The 20684-nt window shown below is 35.6% G+C and overlaps 3 protein-coding genes across 7 annotated transcripts; 2 read left to right on the top strand and 1 right to left on the bottom strand.

Moving 5' to 3' along the window:
* The first annotated feature begins 40 nt into the window (after positions 1-40).
* On the top strand, positions 41-3260 carry LOC143917975 (uncharacterized). 3 transcript variants are annotated; one of them, XM_077439619.1, is made up of 4 exons: positions 47-158; positions 304-427; positions 996-1122; positions 1413-3260. In XM_077439619.1, exons 2-4 carry the CDS (start codon positions 401-403, stop codon positions 2513-2515), a joined length of 1257 nt encoding a protein of 418 aa, XP_077295745.1. In that variant the 5' UTR covers positions 47-158; positions 304-400; the 3' UTR covers positions 2516-3260. The 3 variants fall into 3 exon arrangements, with proteins under 3 accessions (XP_077295743.1, XP_077295745.1, XP_077295744.1); XM_077439618.1 differs by having other exon boundaries at positions 60-158; positions 229-427; XM_077439617.1 differs by having other exon boundaries at positions 41-427.
* LOC143917974 (uncharacterized) lies at positions 2851-6866 on the bottom strand. Of its 3 annotated transcripts, XM_077439613.1 has the most exons (4): positions 6654-6732; positions 6494-6561; positions 5812-5908; positions 2851-5725 (listed from the first exon to the last, which is right to left on the bottom strand). In XM_077439613.1, the coding sequence occupies exon 4, from the start codon at positions 5384-5386 to the stop codon at positions 3542-3544; it is 1845 nt and encodes a 614-aa protein (XP_077295739.1). In that variant the 5' UTR covers positions 5387-5725; positions 5812-5908; positions 6494-6561; positions 6654-6732; the 3' UTR covers positions 2851-3541. The 3 variants fall into 3 exon arrangements, with proteins under 3 accessions (XP_077295739.1, XP_077295738.1, XP_077295740.1); XM_077439612.1 differs by lacking the exon at positions 6494-6561 and having other exon boundaries at positions 6586-6866; XM_077439614.1 differs by lacking the exon at positions 6494-6561 and having other exon boundaries at positions 6654-6734.
* A 1640-nt stretch (positions 6867-8506) lies between these two features.
* LOC143917789 (uncharacterized) lies at positions 8507-10831 on the top strand. The gene is made up of 3 exons (XM_077439373.1): positions 8507-8722; positions 9111-9237; positions 9329-10831. The coding sequence occupies exons 1-3, from the start codon at positions 8591-8593 to the stop codon at positions 10510-10512; spliced, it is 1443 nt and encodes a 480-aa protein (XP_077295499.1). The 5' UTR covers positions 8507-8590; the 3' UTR covers positions 10513-10831.
* Positions 10832-20684: the final 9853 nt, after the last annotated feature.

The raw sequence follows: 20684 nt of genomic DNA, 5'->3' as shown, positions 1-20684 counted from the left end.
ATCAAGTGAATTACTTTATTTGGTGGATATTGTAGAGGTTAGAGCCAAAATTCAGACATATGTCAGAGCTGACGCTCGCTCTTCAGATATACATATACAAATGTTTCATATCTTAGATTAAATTAATACATATAAATTCTACAACGCTTGGATAATAAGTATTATATTTTTTTAACATGTTTTCCTTCGTTGTGGTACTTCATATAACGTATCTCACACCGGAGTCAGTTCAATTTTGACAGATCTAGTTGTGAAGTGTTATTAGCTGTCAAACATCGTTGTGATGTCTACTTGTAATGCAAGAACGCGAGGGGCTTGCTGCTTTTGTCTTCGAGGCTCCAGTCTTCTTAGTTTAGTATTGCCTAATTCCCACAATGGACAGACGGAGATATATGCAGACATGATATATAAATGCTATGGCATTCAGGTTCTTACATAGTATTTCCAACGGGGACTAAACACGTTAAGAAAATTAAATAACAATTTTATTTCGTTCTACATAAATAATAAGTAGGTACATAAATAATTTTACATAATACTGAACACATCGCATTGAATCAAATATCTGAGCCAGAATGGGAATATAAATTGACTCCTGTGTTAATATACCACTCTATAAATAATGTCTGTAGAATTCAAACAAATATTTCTAAATCTATGTTAAATTGACTTAAGTGTAAAGTTACTTCCACAACGCATTTAAGTACACTAAACAAACCTCAATTGAAAGAAAAATGAAAATGAAAAAACTGGTCAGTAAAATATGTAACTATTTTATTATTGATAATATAGCAATATTATTAATAATATTTAAAATTGTGAATTTAACTTTCTACTGATCTTTTTATGACAATCTAAAAAGTGTAAAACTGTTTCCCACTGAATATGAAAGGATATCACAAACAAATAATATATTTTTCGTTTTAGTCCCCGATTTAAAGTGACTTTTTCCTATAAATTGAGTCCATTTTCAAAAGTTTTGTCAACGTTTTTAGATTTTCGTTGGAAATTACGACATTCCGAAAGATTTATACCTCATTTGTGATACGTGTGTGGCAAGATTGAGAAGCGCGTTTTTATTTCGACTTCAAGTTGAAATTGCACACGAATCTTTTCAAAACGGCAAGTATAAAATTTTTACACATACTCATAAATAGTTATTAGTTGTTCATTATTCAATTTTTAATGGAAGATTATTAAATCATTTCCCTTTTCTTATTTTTTGTTTGAGAAGTTTTATCTGATGTATTCAGAATTGTAAATCATTCAAATATCTTGAAGAAACTCTCATTATATTATATTTTTATCGAGCTTCTTAGTTCATTTTTCCATTATTTTCAATCTTACTGTGATTCGATCTGTACATATGTATAATATAATTGAGATAACATGTAAATTGTTTTTGGTTATAGAGTTCATCAATTGCAAATCGTTCAGTCAAGATACTAGTAATTCGGACAAAATGAATAATGTTGAAGAACTTTCTGATAATGATACCGGTGATTTATATTCTATTGATGATTATGGGGAAGAATTTTGTATACCATCCGAGACTTTAAAAGTCGAATTCAGTGATTCATACACTGCAGTTGATAATGCCTTCCAAAATAATACGAACGTGATAGAAAAAATACATATTGACAATAGGCAAAAAGAAGGTAATGTCGTTTCAACGGTGAATGAAATCGAACACGAAGAAACCAGTTATAAAAATAAAAATACCCTTCCTAAGATAACTTATGTTAAAAGAAAAAGAAGAAGAATAACAACACGCGAGGAGTTGTTTCAATTAAATAAAAACGATGTTATCTGTAAAATTTGCAACGAAACTTTTGCCTGGCACAATTCGCTTAAACGTCACATGTCTATACATTTTCCCAATCACATTTGCCATATATGTGGTAAGTTTTGTCCATCAAAACCGCATATGACAATGCATGTGAATTCACATCATAGAAGAGACACTATAGAAACATGTAAAATATGTAACAAAACGTATAATGGTTCAGAAAATTTACGGTTGCACATGCGTAATCACTCCGACTTCAAACATCTGCATAAATGCCCCCAATGTCCAGAAAGATTCACAACTTTTTATATGAGAGTCAAACATTTAATCGACGTCCACAACGATGAACCAAATAAATTCAAATGCAAACTTTGTCCAAAACAATTTCTAATGTCGGGCGCTCTTACTGAACACGTGAAGAAAACTCATTTGCAAGAACGAAACCACAAATGCCAAGAGTGCCACCAACATTTCCACTATGCAGCTGAACTTAGACGACACATGATGAAGCACTCTGGCATTAAAAACTTCCAATGTGAACAATGCAACAAATCTTACACTAGACAGTCCACTTTAAAAGAACATATGAAAATCCACAATAATGTTAAAGATTACGTTTGTCCAATATGTAATAGGGCGTTTACACAAAAATGCACTCTAAAAGGGCACATGAAAGTACATGACAAAGTTAAGGATAATAGCAGTGAAAGTACTAAAGAACAGTGAGATCACAAGAGTATCTAGGAAAATAAATTCGAAATGTAGAAACCAGCTGACGTGAATGGTTAAGCTACAAATTTAGGTCTTCATTGCAAGCAAGTTCAATAGAAGGCTACTTGACAAAAACCTATCTGAAAATGTCAAACATCTTCATTTATTAAATACAAAGCTTGAATGATCGATTTTTATTTATTCGTATGTAATTGCACGAAGTGGACTTTCAGATAACTGGTCTGATCTACAATGTCCTAGCAACTGCCTTTAAATCAGAATGTCCAGTGTTGTTGAATGTGCAACGCTACTGATGTTCTTTGTTAAAGAATGGAAATAATACAGTATTTAATAGTCAAATGATGTAATTTTATTTATTACCCATTCTGCGTAAATAAAATTGAAAAAAATATATGAATTTCTGTTTTAGGTTTAGGTTTACGTTTTTGGTAAATAGCTAATATATTCGTGCCTACCAATAAATATATCTGAAAATTAGAAGCATAAAGGCACGGAGAAGTCATTGCATTTTCATTCGATTTTCGAAAAAAATTATTGCTTTATCTAAATGGCACACCAAATAATCACTCTTTCGGGATGAAGAGGTCTTAAATATGTATATTGCCATTGATCGAGTAAACGATGTCTTAAACTGAAATGAAGTAAAAAGTATTTCATATAAAGGTTATTTAAAACAATTTGTTGTCTGTAATACAAAACATAAAACATTTTTATCACTAAGCAGTACAATTCTATATTTTGTTTGAAAATTAAAACAAATGAAAAATGTATAGCTTTATATTTGAAAATATATTTGAACCGAATGAATACACTTAATTGATTTTCACGGAATACAAAAAGGAACTGATTCAAATAAGCTTCAATTTAGAGGTCTGATATCTGACAACAAGGTACACATACTGGTGTAGTTTCAATAAACATTTTATTGGAATAACTTAAATACTATTTGCGTACATATGTATGTAGATACATATATTATAAAATGACTATATGCAATAAAATAATCATAAATGGAAAAGTTCATTCATCGGGATTTTCCGTTTCACTTTCATCACCAACGCACGGTTCTTGTAAGGTGTCTTTTAGTTGAGAGCAAGTGGGCAAGTTTAGATACCATGCATGAAATTCTTCTGGAATTACACTTGAATGGCAAAGACTCACCAAGTCTCTCTTTTTGGCTTCACTTATGGGTAACTGATTTTTATATAATATTTTTACTTTATTTGGAATTTGGATTTGACAACTATCGAAAACATTTATTGTGCTATATTGATCAGCATGTTTATATTTATATTGTATTTCACCCCAATTTTGCTTAGTATATTTTAAGGACTTGATTTTAAACCATTTTACAACTTCACCATTAATATCCAAAGTGTTCTTTATAAGCCTCCTTGATAAATCCTCCAAGTCGAGAATGTTATTAAATTTCATTTCTTGCGTTTGATACGTGGAATTAGCTTTAGTTCGTTGTCTATAAACGTTAAATATTGACAACCAGTCGTGCATTGTATACACGGATACATACTTTTTAACCTTTTCAATACTGTTATGCATAGAATCAATCTCCATATCATTATGACCACTCTCGAGGAATTTATGTTCTAAAATTTTGATATTTGTAACTTGAACTACATACATCATTAAAGCTGCTAAATGTTGGTTTCTATTCTGACCGCCGCACGAATCGGAAAACATTGAAACTTCAGTGACATGATCCGGAAGATATTTCGTGAGATATTCAAAAAGGCAACTTCCAATTTCTGAACTACCTCTTTTCCCATTCAATTCAGTCCAGCAAAAGCAAAATACATTATTCGGAGCCATAGATTCGTAAACTGTTAAGTTGTACGTTGAAACTTTGCGGCTGTAATACATGGGACTTGCATCTGCCGATGGAATCTGTAAAACGGAATTTAAATCAAACGTTAAGGATACAAAGTTAGGATTGCCTGTTGCCCTTTTCTTATCATTTATTTTTGCCGTATTACATTCTTCTTTACTCAACTGATGTTGATCGTATTTTGTTTGTAATTCAATTTTTGTATCGTCTGACGCTTGATTAAATTTAGTGCAAAGTGTGCATTGATTTTTTTTAGGCCTAAAAAAAGATAAATTGTAATCATTTCCTAATATTCTCCGGTACGATATAGCAGAGCAAAATTCTTTATTTTCTGTTTTACATTTTTCAACGTACAACTCGTACATTTTAGTGATACTCAGTGTGCCATCTAAATATTTTCGCTTGGTTGATTTTTTATAGTAGTTTAATTCCATCGTGGGAAAACTTTCAATATGGCGTTTAGCGAAAGCTAGGATATCAGGACTGGTCTTATTAGCTGGTGGTTTTTTACCTCTACCATCAATACCACCGTATGTTCCTAATGGTCCTTTATGTTGAAAAGCATTAAGAATAATATCGGGAGATATCGAAAGAGTTGATCTAAAGAAGGTCTGGCACACTCTGATTTTAGCATTGTCTTTCTCAAAATAATATTGTTTGGAGTCAACTCTTGCTTTCCTGTTGCTCGATCTTGTTTCGAGTCGCCTTTTAGGTGGACATGACACAACCGATGACAGAATAAAGTCCTTCTGCAGTTTAAAATCTGCTAATTTCCAATAATTTGCACATAGAAATCTTCTATTTTCTTCGGTAAAGTGTTCAGCGCATTTAAACCGACAAGTACTACAGTTGACGCTTTTCGGTGCTTTGGCATCACGCATTTTGTTTTTAATAGTGTAAGGTAAACATAAGCTGCGCTGCTTCTTAGCCACGTTTTGTTTCCATTTAGTTGGATCGCTTTTTTTTCCATCGATTTCCTCGCTTTTCTTTCTGTTTTTGAGAACTTTCGATATTACAATCATCTGTAGATGGAACTATGATAATTTCTTTGTTGAAAGAGAGTACTTCTTGAAACTGAGTTGTTGATGTGACAGAACTTTTTCTTTGTGATTCCGTAGTGTGATGTGTTGATGAATTATTTTGTTTTATAAATGAAGGTTCTTGGGAAGTTGAAGGTTCAGGACATTTTTTAAGAGATGTGTAGTCACAAGAACCTTCGTTTTTGATGTCGACCACATTATTCTTTGAAATAAATTTATCAGGTACACAAGTTGGGAAATATATATCATTCAGTACATCCATTTTACTGTCATCAAGATCTGACATAGACGCGTTGCTTGGATTTCCATTATCTTTCCTGACTGCAAAGTAACAAATCGCAAGTTAACGAAAAAAAAATCTTTTCGTATGTATTAAGAATAATAAAATTATTAGTATTAGTTTTTACCTTTTATTAGATTCAATGCCATATCAACGATTTATTTGCCATTTGATTGTTTCATAGTCATATAATATTATTAAATATTGATTGTATACACCAGGCTCTAAAAATAAAGTCATTTAACTTTTATTGATGTAAAAATCTAGTTTTTTTTTTTAATAATCCATAATAACTGCTCTTGATAATGCTACTTAAACCGAGTTCATATGATATAAAGTACAAATATACATACATTCTAAATTTCTCTTTTAAAGCTTGCGTGCAAGTATGTATGTATTTTTATATAACATTGAATATTATATTTATTTATTATTGTCCTTCATATTATATGGGATAATCTTTTCGATTAAACGTTTTAATAGATAAAAATATTTCATTTAAAAACTGCTGATTGAACCATCGTGTTACAAAGAGGGATAGCAATTAAAAGCAATCATATGCTAATTTTGTTTTGGTTATAGTATCGATCATTCTGTCGATTGTTTTTTTTCTTTTCGTTATTTTTTGAGAAATGCTATTTTTTGGGGTGTGTTTGGCTTGTAATATATTTTTGGTAGTAATTATTACAATAATATTAGTTTAAGTTCATAAAAAAAATTAAACTCGCAACAATGTGAATTAAACAAGGTTCTCATTCAGGTAAGAGTGTAAAATTGCATCAGTAAATTGTCAAAAATATTTTACGCACGGATATAATGAGTTCAAGAATGGTAATGTTTGCGTGTATAAAATCAAAGCAACAAGTTGTGGGAGCAGCTGAAATAAATGAATAATGATTACACTAGTGAGCAAATTAGCGATCATTGATGACTAATTTCATTTCAATTCGATAAATCTTTGACACATACCGCGCGTCAACAAATTTTCGAATTTACTGAGATGGGCGTTGAAGACGTCATTCTGACAGTTGTACTAAGTGTTGCTATCATGCAAAAACATCGATTATATTGACGTTGGACCAACGCTGAGATAAATGCTTAGTGTACAATAATGCTTATTGCTTAATAACTCCCCTAAGGGCCGGGCCGCACCGTGCAACTTTGTCGGCCGACTAGTTGCGCGACACGACAAAATGTATGGAAATGTGTGCGACAAACAAATTGACGGGTGTGGCATGTCCCATCTACCTGCATGCATTGGTCTGGTCACCCGCAACCAAGTTGCTCACAAGTCGCACGGTGCGGCCCAGCCCTAAGAATATTCCATTGTCTCGGAATGCTTATTTACACGAGGCCAATATTGGTTTGGCTTAGTGTAAATAAACATGCAAAGCAAATACACCAATACTGTGTAGGAATATAGTACAACTCGTGCTATTATATCAAAACCAGCGATCTCATCATCGATCCTGTCCAAAAACGCATGAACTCACAGTCAACGACTCTTCGACCATTTCAGAAGAAAGAGTTCATCATTCGATCATAAACAGCACGTGTAGCACGCTCGCCTCGTAAAAAGGTCATCGCATGCATCGAACATACGTGCCCCAAATACACACGGCGCGTGACCCCATTCTCACACGAACGACGTCCCGGCGTTTTGAAGACAGGTCAACACACGGATAAGACACGTGTCACGAGGACACGAGCCCTGAGAACAAAGACATTTACACGTGAAAAGTCATTAACTCGTGGCACACGCTCGCATTCTCAAACTAACAACGTCCTGGCGCTGAACCCATAAAACCACACATGTACCGAGCACGCGCCTCGAAAATAGGTCACACGTGTTTCTAACACATATGTTCTGGAAATGAAGACAAAGGATATGCACACGGTACGCTCCAACCCAAAAGGTATATAAAGCGATACAGCAGCCACAAACAACAGAGTGAACCTCTGAAGTTCAACCAGATCACATCTCCGAAGACACCTCTTCGTACATAAAATAACCATTGTAACAATTGAAAGAAAATAAACGATCCTCTTTCAAACTCAACTGATTTTCCATAGGCCGGGAAACGGTCGAAACCTTTCACCTGTCCTATAACTGTATCAAAGTTGTTGGATTAAATAGTCTTATAAGGCGCTGGATCGGCTTAGTAAAAAGGCGAAGAAAATGTAAGAAATGAAAAAAAGTATAATCGTAAGAGGGTATAAAATATTGTTGCGTAGGGGTGGGTGAAGGATCCAAGTAAAAGGCCAAAGTCGTTTATTAATTCACAGCATTTATTGATGATTAAGGAGATACACGCACTGGCAGTGCTCAGTCCAGAATGTCTTGATATCGCCTTACAAGGGATATGTCTCTCAGGACATCTTCGACTTCCGATTTGTTTACCTATTGTTATGGTCACGTACTCGGATATGCATTCCCACGACACTCAGACCCACGGTATGGGTCACTTCTGAGAACTCCATTGGAATGCGATCGAGTACCGCTATCGCCGCATTGTTTAGCTTACTTCCAGAATCCTCGTTTGCAGATAATCCTCGAAACCAATTATAACGGTCGCACGGTGTCAGGGATGCGCCTTGGCTTAATCCGATTGCACTTAACCGTCAGTTCTTTACTAAGCTCTTATTTTAGTATACATAACAATATTTAAATATTATATGGTGTTATACATTTCTGTACAAAAGCCACACTCACGTAGCATTTAAATAACATAAATTTTCTATTTGTAATAAATATGAGAGATATTTGTAAAGGAATTCCTGTACTCGAGATGGTAATAGCACATTCATGAATAAATTTCATAGACAATGCTCATAAATAGGGTTATTTGGGCGTAGCAATCGAAAGTGACAGCGATTGTGTCAAATTGTCAGCCGTTGATGGGGTCATGTATGTGTTTGGAAGTGTTTGTTGCTGCTGTTTAAGCGGATCCAGCTTACGTAGCTTATTGCTACCACACCCTCATAATGGAGAAATGGAAGTTTACGCAGACATGATACATAAATGCTACGGTATTAAGGTACTACATACTAAAAATTGTTAATATGGAAAAACAGTCAAATTTACTCAAAACCAACATGGGTTTTGTATATATATAATACGAATAGTTCCAATCATTTTGGTTCAATCGCTTTTCCGTATAAAAGCTCAGCTACACATGTAATGAACTCTGTAAATATACTATTAATATTTTGTCGTTGCTTTTGTAGTTAGTGTAATATTTTTTTGTGTATTATAAATCGGCTAGTTGGCTAGTAAACTTATAGCCCATCCAAATTAAGACACGAGATGCGCACAGACGCAAGGCACGCACATTCGGTTCTAGATATTCAGACTAGCGCGCTGTGTCTGTGTGCGATTTCTTAATTTGGATGCCGATTTTGATTGTGCAACTGTTTTATTTTTAGATGATATCTCAAGATAAAAACGTCGATATGAATTTATTTATGATTTGCGACAGTTGCGTGTCGCGATTGAGAGAAGCTTTTTTATTTCGACTTCAAGTGGAAGTCGCATGTGAATCTATCGAAAAAGGTATAATTTAAGATTTTATTTAAACAAAAGAGGCATGTATATGTATGTACAAAAGACTGGCTAATTCTACTTATATATGTTTTACTTTCAGAGTTGAAAAATTGCAATTATTTTGCTGAAGAGCAATCTGCATCGAAGAAAGTAACTTGGGACGTTCACAAAGTTGAAGTAACTTTTGATGATGGACCATCTGGGAATGACAGCGATTTTGATTACTGTCAAACGAGCAATGATGGTTATCAATCCAATTTAAAGAATGAACCTATGAATATTGAAGACAAATGTAGTAAAACATTGAATCATTCCAATGTGGTTATTGAAAAAATAGTCAGTACATCAAAAAAATATGACCGAAAAAAAAACGATTGCAAGAAGTTAAAAAACATTAAAAATCAAACCAATTTAAAAGTTAAACCTATGAATGTTGAAGAAAAGTGTAATGAACTTTTAAATAATTCCAGCGTTATTACTGAAAAATTAAATACTATATCCAAAAAATACAACAGAAAGAAAACCAAAGACAAGAAACCGAAAGATATTAATGAGCAACCCTTCAAATTAGATAAAACTGATGTTACATGTAAAATTTGTAATGAAACATTTGCGTCCAATGTTACACTATTACGTCACATGTCTGTCCATTTTCCCAATTATGTTTGCCAAGTTTGTGGTAAGTTTTGCATAACGAAAACTAGTTTAGTAAACCACGTTCGACGTCACGAGGAATCACCTTTACAGACGTGTGAAATTTGCAATAAAACATACAAGAGCGTTGATAATTTGAAGCAACACATGAAGCGTCACAATCGGAACACACACAAATGCCCGCAGTGTACTGAAACGTTTTCATCATATTACTCAAGATGCAAACACTTAGCTGTCGTCCACAACGAAGAACCGAAAAAGTATAAATGCAAAATTTGCCCCAAACGGTACTGTCAAGCAAATGCTTTAAATCGTCACATCAGAAGTAGTCATTTACGGGAAAAAAAGTTCACTTGTAATGTGTGCTCTGCATATTTCTTCGTTAAATCCACATTAAATCGCCATATGATAAAACACACTAATGTAAAAAAATTTAATTGTGACGTTTGCAAGAAATCTTTTGCAATGCGATATACTTTAAGTGAGCATATGAAAATTCACAATAACGTTAAAAATTTTGTTTGCACCATTTGCAATAGAGCTTTTACACAAAAATGCACTCTTAAAGGTCATATGAAAGTGCACGAAAAAGAAACGCAATCAAATTTGTCGTTGAATGATGATAATTGAACTTCTTATTAAATAAAAGATAACTAGGCAAATTATTTTAACAAGAAACTAATATAAGGTATAAAAAACAAATCTAACATCAAATACATATTTTTTCTTTGTTCTAATAAAAGCATTTTTAAAATATTTCATACTAGTAAATTATTTTCTATTGACGACTTGTATTATATACCGGTTCCACCATGTGATCGAATTATATCAACTTACAATTTCTGTTAACACTTGTTTATTGGATCCGAAGAGGCTCAATTACAAAAGCTGATTTTCATCAGCACTGTCTTCATCGTTCAGAACGTTCGATTCGTAGAATAAATATAAACATAGTGAGTGTGACTATAAAGTCAAGTAAGGGCGAAATCACACAGGGAAGAATGGCACGTCGTGTGCTTGGCACCCCGCTGTGGGGGTTCTCTTACATTTCTTCAAATATGGGATACACCGTTATCGATCACTGTCAAGCAAGGATAAATACATTCAGGGCTAAAATTTTACCGAAAACATCCCAGAGGGTGATTTTTGGACGGTGTGTGCTGGGCGTGCAAGGTATGCCACCTTTTTTTCGCATGTTTAAAAGTATCTATAAAAAACCTGTGCCGCGTTCCTTCCTGTGTGATTTCGCCCTAAAGTATTTGGGATTGAAATATAGCTATGTCTACATTCAACGAATGTTTGAATACTCTTATTTGTATACAAATGTAAAGAATATATTTATATAAGAAATGTATTCATATAAATATTGTAGAATATATAAGTCCAATAAAATATATATGTACATACTTACAATTTCGAGAAATCCATTTTTAAGAAAAAATTTCAACTGCAAATTCAAAGATCTGTATTTGCTCGTGGTTTCTTTTAATTCATCAATTGCTGATCTTTAGTGCTGATATTAATAAAGAAAAATAAAATTAACAATGCTCACATGCTTAGGTAAATTTTTCTCTCTGTATCAAATATTTTGTAAGACGGGGAATCAAAAAGTAACTCAATTGTCGAATTTTCAACTAAAAGCAATAGAATTGACAAGATTAAGACTGTAGAATGTTGCGATTTTACCAACAGAAAGACACCAGACTTTAAATGTCTCATCCCACTTTATCTTAATAGGCCTTAACCTATTTTTTTTCAGTTTGCTGTCGATCGATGAGCCATTCGCATTGTATTAGCTCTTTCATAAATAATATCTAATTAAAAGTAAACAGTCTTAAAAAAATCTGCCAAAAAAAAAAAATTTTGTTCCTGAAGTGCTATTTTTAAATCGTACTTATAAAATATACTCATAATAATCAAAAAAAGTATCATTTCAAGTTTCAAGTGGGTAGCCCGTACATTCTCGTTCGCAGAGTGAATTTCATAGATTGTCAACCTTCGCCGTCATTGGATACACTACTTAAGGAGATCCTTGATATCAAACGTAACATATCCATGCCTGCCGTCTCTTGCAGAAGACATAAAAATTAAAAAACTTATATTTGTGACCTCAAAGCAACATGTGAATTTAACAGTTCAAGGATCATTGAGGCTGAAAATAGGATAAGCGCAATAGAGGATGAAGTAAAAGGCGTTGAGTCACTTCAGAATCTTGTTGATGTCCTACAAAATACAATCGCAAGCAATGAACAGAGATTAAGGCTCAACAATGTTGAAATAAAAGGAATTCCTTGTAAGAACAATGAAAACGTCTTCAATATTTTTGACTCGATCTCCAAAATCGCAAATCAATTATATCGCAAGAGTACCCACCCACACTTCTTCGGATAAACTACTTTTAGTGATATTCATCAACAGGTACGTGAAGGAAGATTTTATTGCGGCTGCAAGAACTCAAAAGGAACTTCCGCTAGCCTGTATACCTGGATTCGAAGATAAGTTCCATAGAATCTTTGTTAATGACCATCTCACACCAGCCTCCAAACAACTACTCAATCTTACCAAGGCCAAAAAAAAAAAATATCAGTACACTTGGATCAAACATGGTAAAATTTATTTAAGAAAGAACGACACATCCAAAGTTTTGATCATAAATAAAAGCAGTGACATTTAAACAAGTTAATTTAATTTATCTCTTATGCAATTTATGTAATTTTTTTTTCAAAACTTATTTGTTTAGTTATAATTCCTACTTTAATGAACGTTTTATAAAAGTTTGCTTGTTCTTTTCAATTTTAAAAAGGTTTTACGCTCCCACTTTGCCATGTGCCATATTAGCAGTCTCTTTTGTTCGCCGCATGCTCGTTAGATATCAGATAGTATCAATATTATTTCTTATATTATTTTGGTTAATTTTTTCATTTAATGGACAATTCGATCAGTACCAATAATAATGTAATATACTACCAGAACGCTAGAGGACTGCGTACTAAATCTGCTAACTTCTACCGGAACGTATGCCTTAATCATTATGCTGTAGGAATCTAGTACAACTTGTCGATCGAAACCATCGATCCTGCAATCGAAGCAATCGAAACCACCTTTCAAACTACACAACATGTTTTTCGTTAGGCCAGGATATGGTTCACATACCTTCCCTGCCTTACAATGCTGTTATAATAATTACGGAGACATGGTTGTTGGATGGTATCAAGGATTCAGAATGATTTGACTGTCGGTATGTTGTATGGCGCCGTGATCGTCAGTATGCCCGCACCCACCAGAATAAGGGTGAAGGTATACTTATCGCTATGTTATGAAATATTACTGCCTCTCAACAACCATCTTTTTTCAGTTATGCAGAAGATTTATTGGTCACCATCTCGCTAAAAAATCATTCCACCAGAAACGTCTTTGATATCCAGCTGTGCGCTATTTACCTGTGTACCGAAAACTTAATTCGTATTCACAAAAGTTATCTAATTTTTTATCGAAATTAGAGCAAATTATTTATTCTAAGCTGAATGATTTCTATCTTATCATTGGAGATTTTAACTTAAAAAACACTAATTGGATATCCATCCTCACCATAGTGCTCTCAATATAGTTGTTGATTTATTTCACTGTCACACCTTATCCTGTAAACCACACATGCAATATTTTTATCATAAGGGTGATTTTACATCAATTAATCTAGTAATATCTTCAATGGATTGGGACAGTTTACTGTCTAAAAAATCACTTCATAGCGCAGTTGACTATTTTTATGAAGTCTATGAAGAGTTAAGAGAGAAATATATTCCACATTCCTCTGTTTCCTCTAAGAAGTATCTGCCTTGGTTAACCAGAGCTATGATTAAAGTAGTTAAGGAGAAGTTTAGGTACTCTCGAAAGTTCAAAACATACGGTAATAAATCAGATGAGACTTCTTATAATATTTTGCGGGACCGACTTAAGAAATAAAAAGCTGAATCTCATCGTAATTACTTGAACTCAATTGAAAATTCTTTAGTAAAGAACCCTAAAAAATTTGGGTCTTACCTTAAAACAAAATCCGATAACAACTGTATACCTAGCAGCGCCAATTATGGCAATTCTACTTTCAATACTGGGGAGTCGATATGTGAACTTCTCAATAAGCTCGATCCTCATAAGTTCGCTGGAATCGAAGAATTCAACAATGCAACATATACACCAAACGTTTAACCTAACCTAACCTAATCCAACCTAACCCAATCATCACCGGAATCGAAGAATTCAACAATGCAAGATATACACCAAACGTTTAACCTAACCTAACCTAATCCAACCTAACCCAATCATCACCGGAATCAAATAATTAAAAAATGGTAGATATACAACCAACGTGCTAACCTAACCCAACCCAACCTAACCATCACCGGAATCAAAGAATTCGATAATGCAAGATATACACTAAACGTTTAACCTAACCTCACCTAACCTAACCCTGCAACCACCGGAATCGAAGAATCCAACAATGCAAGATATACACCAAACGTTTAACCTAACCTAACCTAATCCAACCTAACCCAATCATCACCGGAATCAAATAATTAAAAAATGGTAGATATACAACCAACGTGCTAACCTAACCCAACCCAACCTAACCATCACCGGAATCAAAGAATTCGACAATGCAAGATATACACCAAACGTTTAACCTAACCTCACCTAACCCAACAATCACCGGAATTGAAGAATTCGACAATGCTAGATATTTAACTAGCGTGCTAACCTAACCCAACCCAACCTAACCATTACCGAAATCAAAGAATTCGACAATGCAATATATAAACCCAAAAGTTTAACCTAACCTCACCTAACGCAACCTAACCTAACCATCGCCGGAATCAAAGAATTCGACAATGCAAGATGAACCAAACGCTTAAAATAACCTCACCTAACCCAACGTAACCCAACCATCACCGGAATCGGAGAATTCAACAATGTTAGATATACAACTAATGTGCTAACGTAACCCAACCCAACCTAACTATCACCGGGATCAAAGAATTCGACAATGCAAGATATACACTAAACGTTTAACCTAACGTCACCTAACCCAACCTAACCCAACCATCACCGGAATCGAAGAATTTGACAATGCTAGATATTCAACCAGCGTGCTAACCTAACCCAACCCAACCTAACCTTCACCGGAATCAAAGAATTCGACAATGCAAGATATACACCAAACGCTTAACCTAACCTCACCTAACCCAACCTAACCCAACCATCACCGGAATCGAAGAATTCAACAATGCTAGATATACAACTAACGTGCTAACTTAACCCAACCCAACCTAACCATCACCGGAATCAAAGAATTCGACAATGCAAGATATACACCAAACGTTTAACCTAACCTCACCTAACCCAACAATCACCGGAATTGAAGAATTCGACAATGCTAGATATTTAACTAGCGTGCTAACCTAACCCAACCCAACCTAACCATTACCGAAATCAAAGAATTCGACAATGCAATATATAAACCCAAAAGTTTAACCTAACCTCACCTAACGCAACCTAACCTAACCATCGCCGGAATCAAAGAATTCGACAATGCAAGATGAACCAAACGCTTAAAATAACCTCACCTAACCCAACGTAACCCAACCATCACCGGAATCGGAGAATTCAACAATGTTAGATATACAACTAATGTGCTAACGTAACCCAACCCAACCTAACTATCACCGGGATCAAAGAATTCGACAATGCAAGATATACACTAAACGTTTAACCTAACGTCACCTAACCCAACCTAACCCAACCATCACCGGAATCGAAGAATTTGACAATGCTAGATATTCAACCAGCGTGCTAACCTAACCCAACCCAACCTAACCTTCACCGGAATCAAAGAATTCGACAATGCAAGATATACACCAAACGCTTAACCTAACCTCACCTAACCCAACCTAACCCAACCATCACCGGAATCGAAGAATTCAACAATGCTAGATATACAACTAACGTGCTAACTTAACCCAACCCAACCTAACCATCACCGGAATCAAAGAATTCGACAATGCAAGATATACACCAAACGTTTAACCTAACCTCACCTAACCCAACCTAACCCAACCATCACCGGAATTGTAAAATTCAACAATGCTAGATATACAACTAACGTGCTAACGTAACCCAACCATCACCGGAATCGAAGAATTCAACAATACTAGATATACAACTAATGTGCTAACTTAACCCAACCCAACCTAACCATCACCGGAATCAAAGAATTCGACAATGCATGATATACACCAAACGTTTAACCAAACCTCACCTAACCCAACCTAAGCCAACCATCACCGGAAGCTAACCTAACCCAACCCAACCTAACCATCACCGGAATCAAAGAATTCGACAATGCAAGATATACACCAAACGTTTAACCTAACCTCACCTAACCCAACCTAACCCAACCATCACCGGAATCAAAGAATTCGAAAATGCGAGATATACACCAAACGTTTAACCTAACCTCACCTAACCTAACCTAACCCTGCAACCACTGGAATCAAAGAATTCAACAATGCAAGATATACACCAAACGTTTAACCTAACCTAACCTAATCCAACCTAACCCAATCATCACCGGAATCAAATAATTAAAAAATGGTAGATATTCAACCATCGTGCTAACCTAACCCAACCCAACCTAACCATCACCGGAATCAAAGAATTCGACAATGCAAGATATACACCAAACGTTTAACCAAACCTCACCTAACGCAACCTTACCTAACCATGGCCGGAATCAAAGAATTCGACAATACAAGATGTACCAAACGTTTAACCTAACCTCACCTAACCCAACCTAACCCAACCATCACCGGAATCGAAGAATTCGACAATGCTAGATATTCAACCAGCGTGCTAACCTAACCCAACCCAACCTAACCATCACCGGAATCAAAGAATTCGACAATGCAAGATATACACCAAACGTTTAACCTAACCTCACCTAACCCAACCTAACCCAACCATCACCGGAATCGAAGAATTCGACAATGCAAGATATACACCAAACGCTTAACCTAACCTCACCTAACCCAACCTAACCCAACCATCACCGGAATCGAAGAATTCAAAAATGCTAGATATACAACTAATGTGCTAACCTAACCAGTGGCGGCTCGTCCTAATGGGCTGCCGGGCTGCAGCCCCTCCTATAAAATTCTAAGATATATGTTTAATAATACATTTAATATTTTATTAGTTGGATGGACGAACTATTGGGGCCTTCGACAGAGTAAATATTACTTACAATATCACCCATATCCAAAAGGGTGATATTGTAAGTAATGTAGACCGTTTCGAAGACCCCACTTACTTATATGGTGACAGATGAATTAAAATGTTGCTGTACTGGCTGTAAAGTGTTACAGCGCCGCGCTGAACGCTGCGCAGCCCGGAGTTTCGGAACGAGAAAGAGAAAGAGCTATTTGCAACTGCAGATAGCTCTTTCTCTTTCACTCACTCTGCCGTTTTGGGCTGGACAGTCGGCAGCCTTCGCCTGTTAAACGACATTCATCTGTCAGTTTGTGTAAGATTTCGCGCGCTTGATTAGTTGAATCGCACGATCAAACCTTACTCGTTTTCGTTAATTCGTTTTCGTTGGTTGCGTACGAGCCCTCATCAAATCTTCGGTGAGTCGTTTTCATTTTGATAACAGCAAACTTTTTTCAAATCTGTTTAACTTTTTCTCGTAATTTTTATTTAAATATATTAAGATTTTTTTTCTTTTAAAAATGGAAGAACAAAAGAATTCAGTAAAATATTTACAAAATTTGCACTTTTCGCGACTAGAACTTACCGAAAAAGTCGCTATAAAAGCATTAGGCTGCCTCACGCCCAATTTAATTATTTCACAGCCTGCAACTAGTAGATATTTTAGTTACTCGCGAAAATTTAATCCAGACATTTATAAAAAATACAATTGGTTAACGAGATGTACAGAAAAAAACGCGTTATTTTGTTATCCGTGTCTTTTGTTTGGAGGCGAGTCGCCAGGCGAAGCATCTTGGACGAAGATAGGAGTTATTGACTTAAAACATTTAAACGATAAATTTAAAAACACGAGGGAAGTGTCGAACACTTACAAAATGTGTGTAATCTCACGATTTTGGGATCGGCTAACATAAAACCTATTTCAGCGAAGCTTGTCGGCGGGAAATAGATAAGCATAACGAAAACGTCAAAAAAAAAATCGGGATGTTTTATTTAAAATTATTGATTGCGTTAAATTTTGCGGTAAATTTGAAATGCCAATGAGGGGACACGATGAAACAGATAATTCAAAAAATCCAGGAGTTTTTCGGGGGCTTCTAGAATATTTTGGGGTTTTTTTTTAATCCGCGTCGCGAAACCAGCAAGAGCGAATTTTTTTTAGCAATCTTACTGGAGTAGCAGCGTATTTTTCGAAATCTTCATCGCGTTTGGACGCACCCCTTTAATGGGTGGTGAATTTTGCTAGTTTTTTTTCAATAATACTTAAATCCACATGTAAGTGGTCGTACGCCAAAAGTTGTGCTTATTTTGTCCTGTTATGACATGAAAGAATAATTATGGTGACATTTTTTCAGTGCAGCCCGCCACTAAAAATTATCACGAGCCGCCACTGAACCTAACCCAACACAACCTAACCATCACCGGAATCAAAGAAATCGACAATGCAAGATATACACCAAACGTTTAACCAAACCTCAACTAACCCAACCTAACCCAACCATCACCGGAAGCTAACCTAACCCAACCCAACCTAACCATCACCGGAATCAAATAATTCGACAATGCAAGAAATACACCAAACGTTTACCCTAACCTCACCTAACCCAACCTAACCCAACTATCACCGGAATCGAAGAATTCGACAATGCTAGATATTCAACTAGCGTGCTAACCTAACCCAACCCAACCTAACCATCACCGAAATGAAAGAATTCGACAATGCAATATATACACCCAAACGTTTAAGCTAACCTCACCTAACGCAACCTAACCTAACCATCGCCGGAATCAAAGAATTCGACAATGCAAGATGTACCAAACGTTTAACCTAAACTCACCTAACCCAACCTAACCCAACCATCACCGGAATCGAAGAATTCAACAATGCTAGATATACAACTAATGTGCTTACTCAACCCAACCCAACCTAACCATCACCGGAATCAAAGAATTCAACAATGCAAGATATACACCAAACGCTTAACCTGACCTCACCTAACCCAAACTAACCTAACTATCGCCGGAATCAAAGAATTCGACAATGCACGATGTACCAAACGTTTAACCAAACCTCACCTAACCAAACATAACCCAACCATCACAGGAATCGAAGAATTCAACAATGCTAGATATACAACTAACATGCTCACCTAAGCCAACCCAACCCAACCATCACCGGAATCAAATAATTCAACAATGCAGGATATACACCAAACGGGTCTACCCGTCATGACAAAATTTAATTTTTACAGAATGTTAAATTACAGAAAAACGGCGTGGTCAGGGGTGGAGTGATGGGTGGAGTCAACGAATCCCCCGTCATAACCCCCATACCCCCCAGTTCGAAAATTAATTAATTAATTTTTATATTTTCAAATATTTTCCATTCTCCTAGGAGTACACGTACAGGAAGGAGATGAATACGATACGATAAAAATACTGCGTATAGTATTTTAACCATATGTTGTAGTATTTAAACATGCGTAATATTGTCGAAATTATAAAAGATTGTTGTAGTGCGCAGGTCAGGTTAAGGTGCATCTCTCGCTCTATCGCACACATGTACTCGGATATACTCTTCGCACGCATGTGGCTAGCTCTCTTACCATTCTGCTATCCGGATACATAAACAACGAATTTCGACAATATTACGCATGTTTAAATACTACAACATATGGTTAAAATACTACACGTAGTATTTTTATCGTATCGTATTCATCTCCTTCCTGTACGTGTACTCCTAGGAGAATGGAAAATATTTGAAAATATAAAAATTAATTAATTAATTTTCGAACTGGGGGGGGTATGGGGGTTATAACGGGGGATTCGTTGACTCCACCCATCACTCCACCCCTGACCACGCCGTTTTTCTGTAATTTAACATTCTGTAAAAATTAAATTTTGTCATGACGGGTAGACCCGTTTGGTGTATATCCTGCATTGTTGAATTATTTGATTCCGGTGATGGTTGGGTTGGGTTGGCTTAGGTGAGCATGTTAGTTGTATATCTAGCATTGTTGAATTCTTCGATTCCTGTGATGGTTGGGTTGGGTTGGGTTAGGTTAGGTTAGGTTAGGTTAGGTTGCAATGCATTCGACAATGCAAGATATACACCAGACGTTTAACCTAGCCTCACCCAACCAAACCTAACCCAACCATCACCGGAATCAAAGAGTTCGACAATGCAAAATGTACCAAACGTTTAACCTGACCTCACCTAACCCAAACTAACCTAACTATCGCCGGAATCAAAGAATTCGACAATGCACGATGTACCAAACGTTTAACCAAACCTCACCTTACCCAACCTAACCCAACCATCACCGGAATCGAAGAATTCAACAATGCTAAATAAACTACTAACGTGCTAACCTAACTCAACCCAACCTAACCATCACCGGAGTCAAATAATTCGACAATGCAAGATATACACCAAACGTTTAACCTAACCTCACCTAATCAAACCTAACCCAACCATCACCGGAATCAAAGAGTTCGACAATGCTAGATATTCAACTAGCGTGCTAACCTAACCCAACCCA

This window comes from Arctopsyche grandis, chromosome 10, assembly GCF_051622035.1.
Source record: "Arctopsyche grandis isolate Sample6627 chromosome 10, ASM5162203v2, whole genome shotgun sequence".
NCBI classification, from domain to species: domain Eukaryota; kingdom Metazoa; phylum Arthropoda; class Insecta; order Trichoptera; family Hydropsychidae; genus Arctopsyche; species Arctopsyche grandis.
The sequence above is the reverse complement of the archived record's forward strand: the minus strand, read 5'-3'. Positions and strand labels throughout refer to the sequence as shown.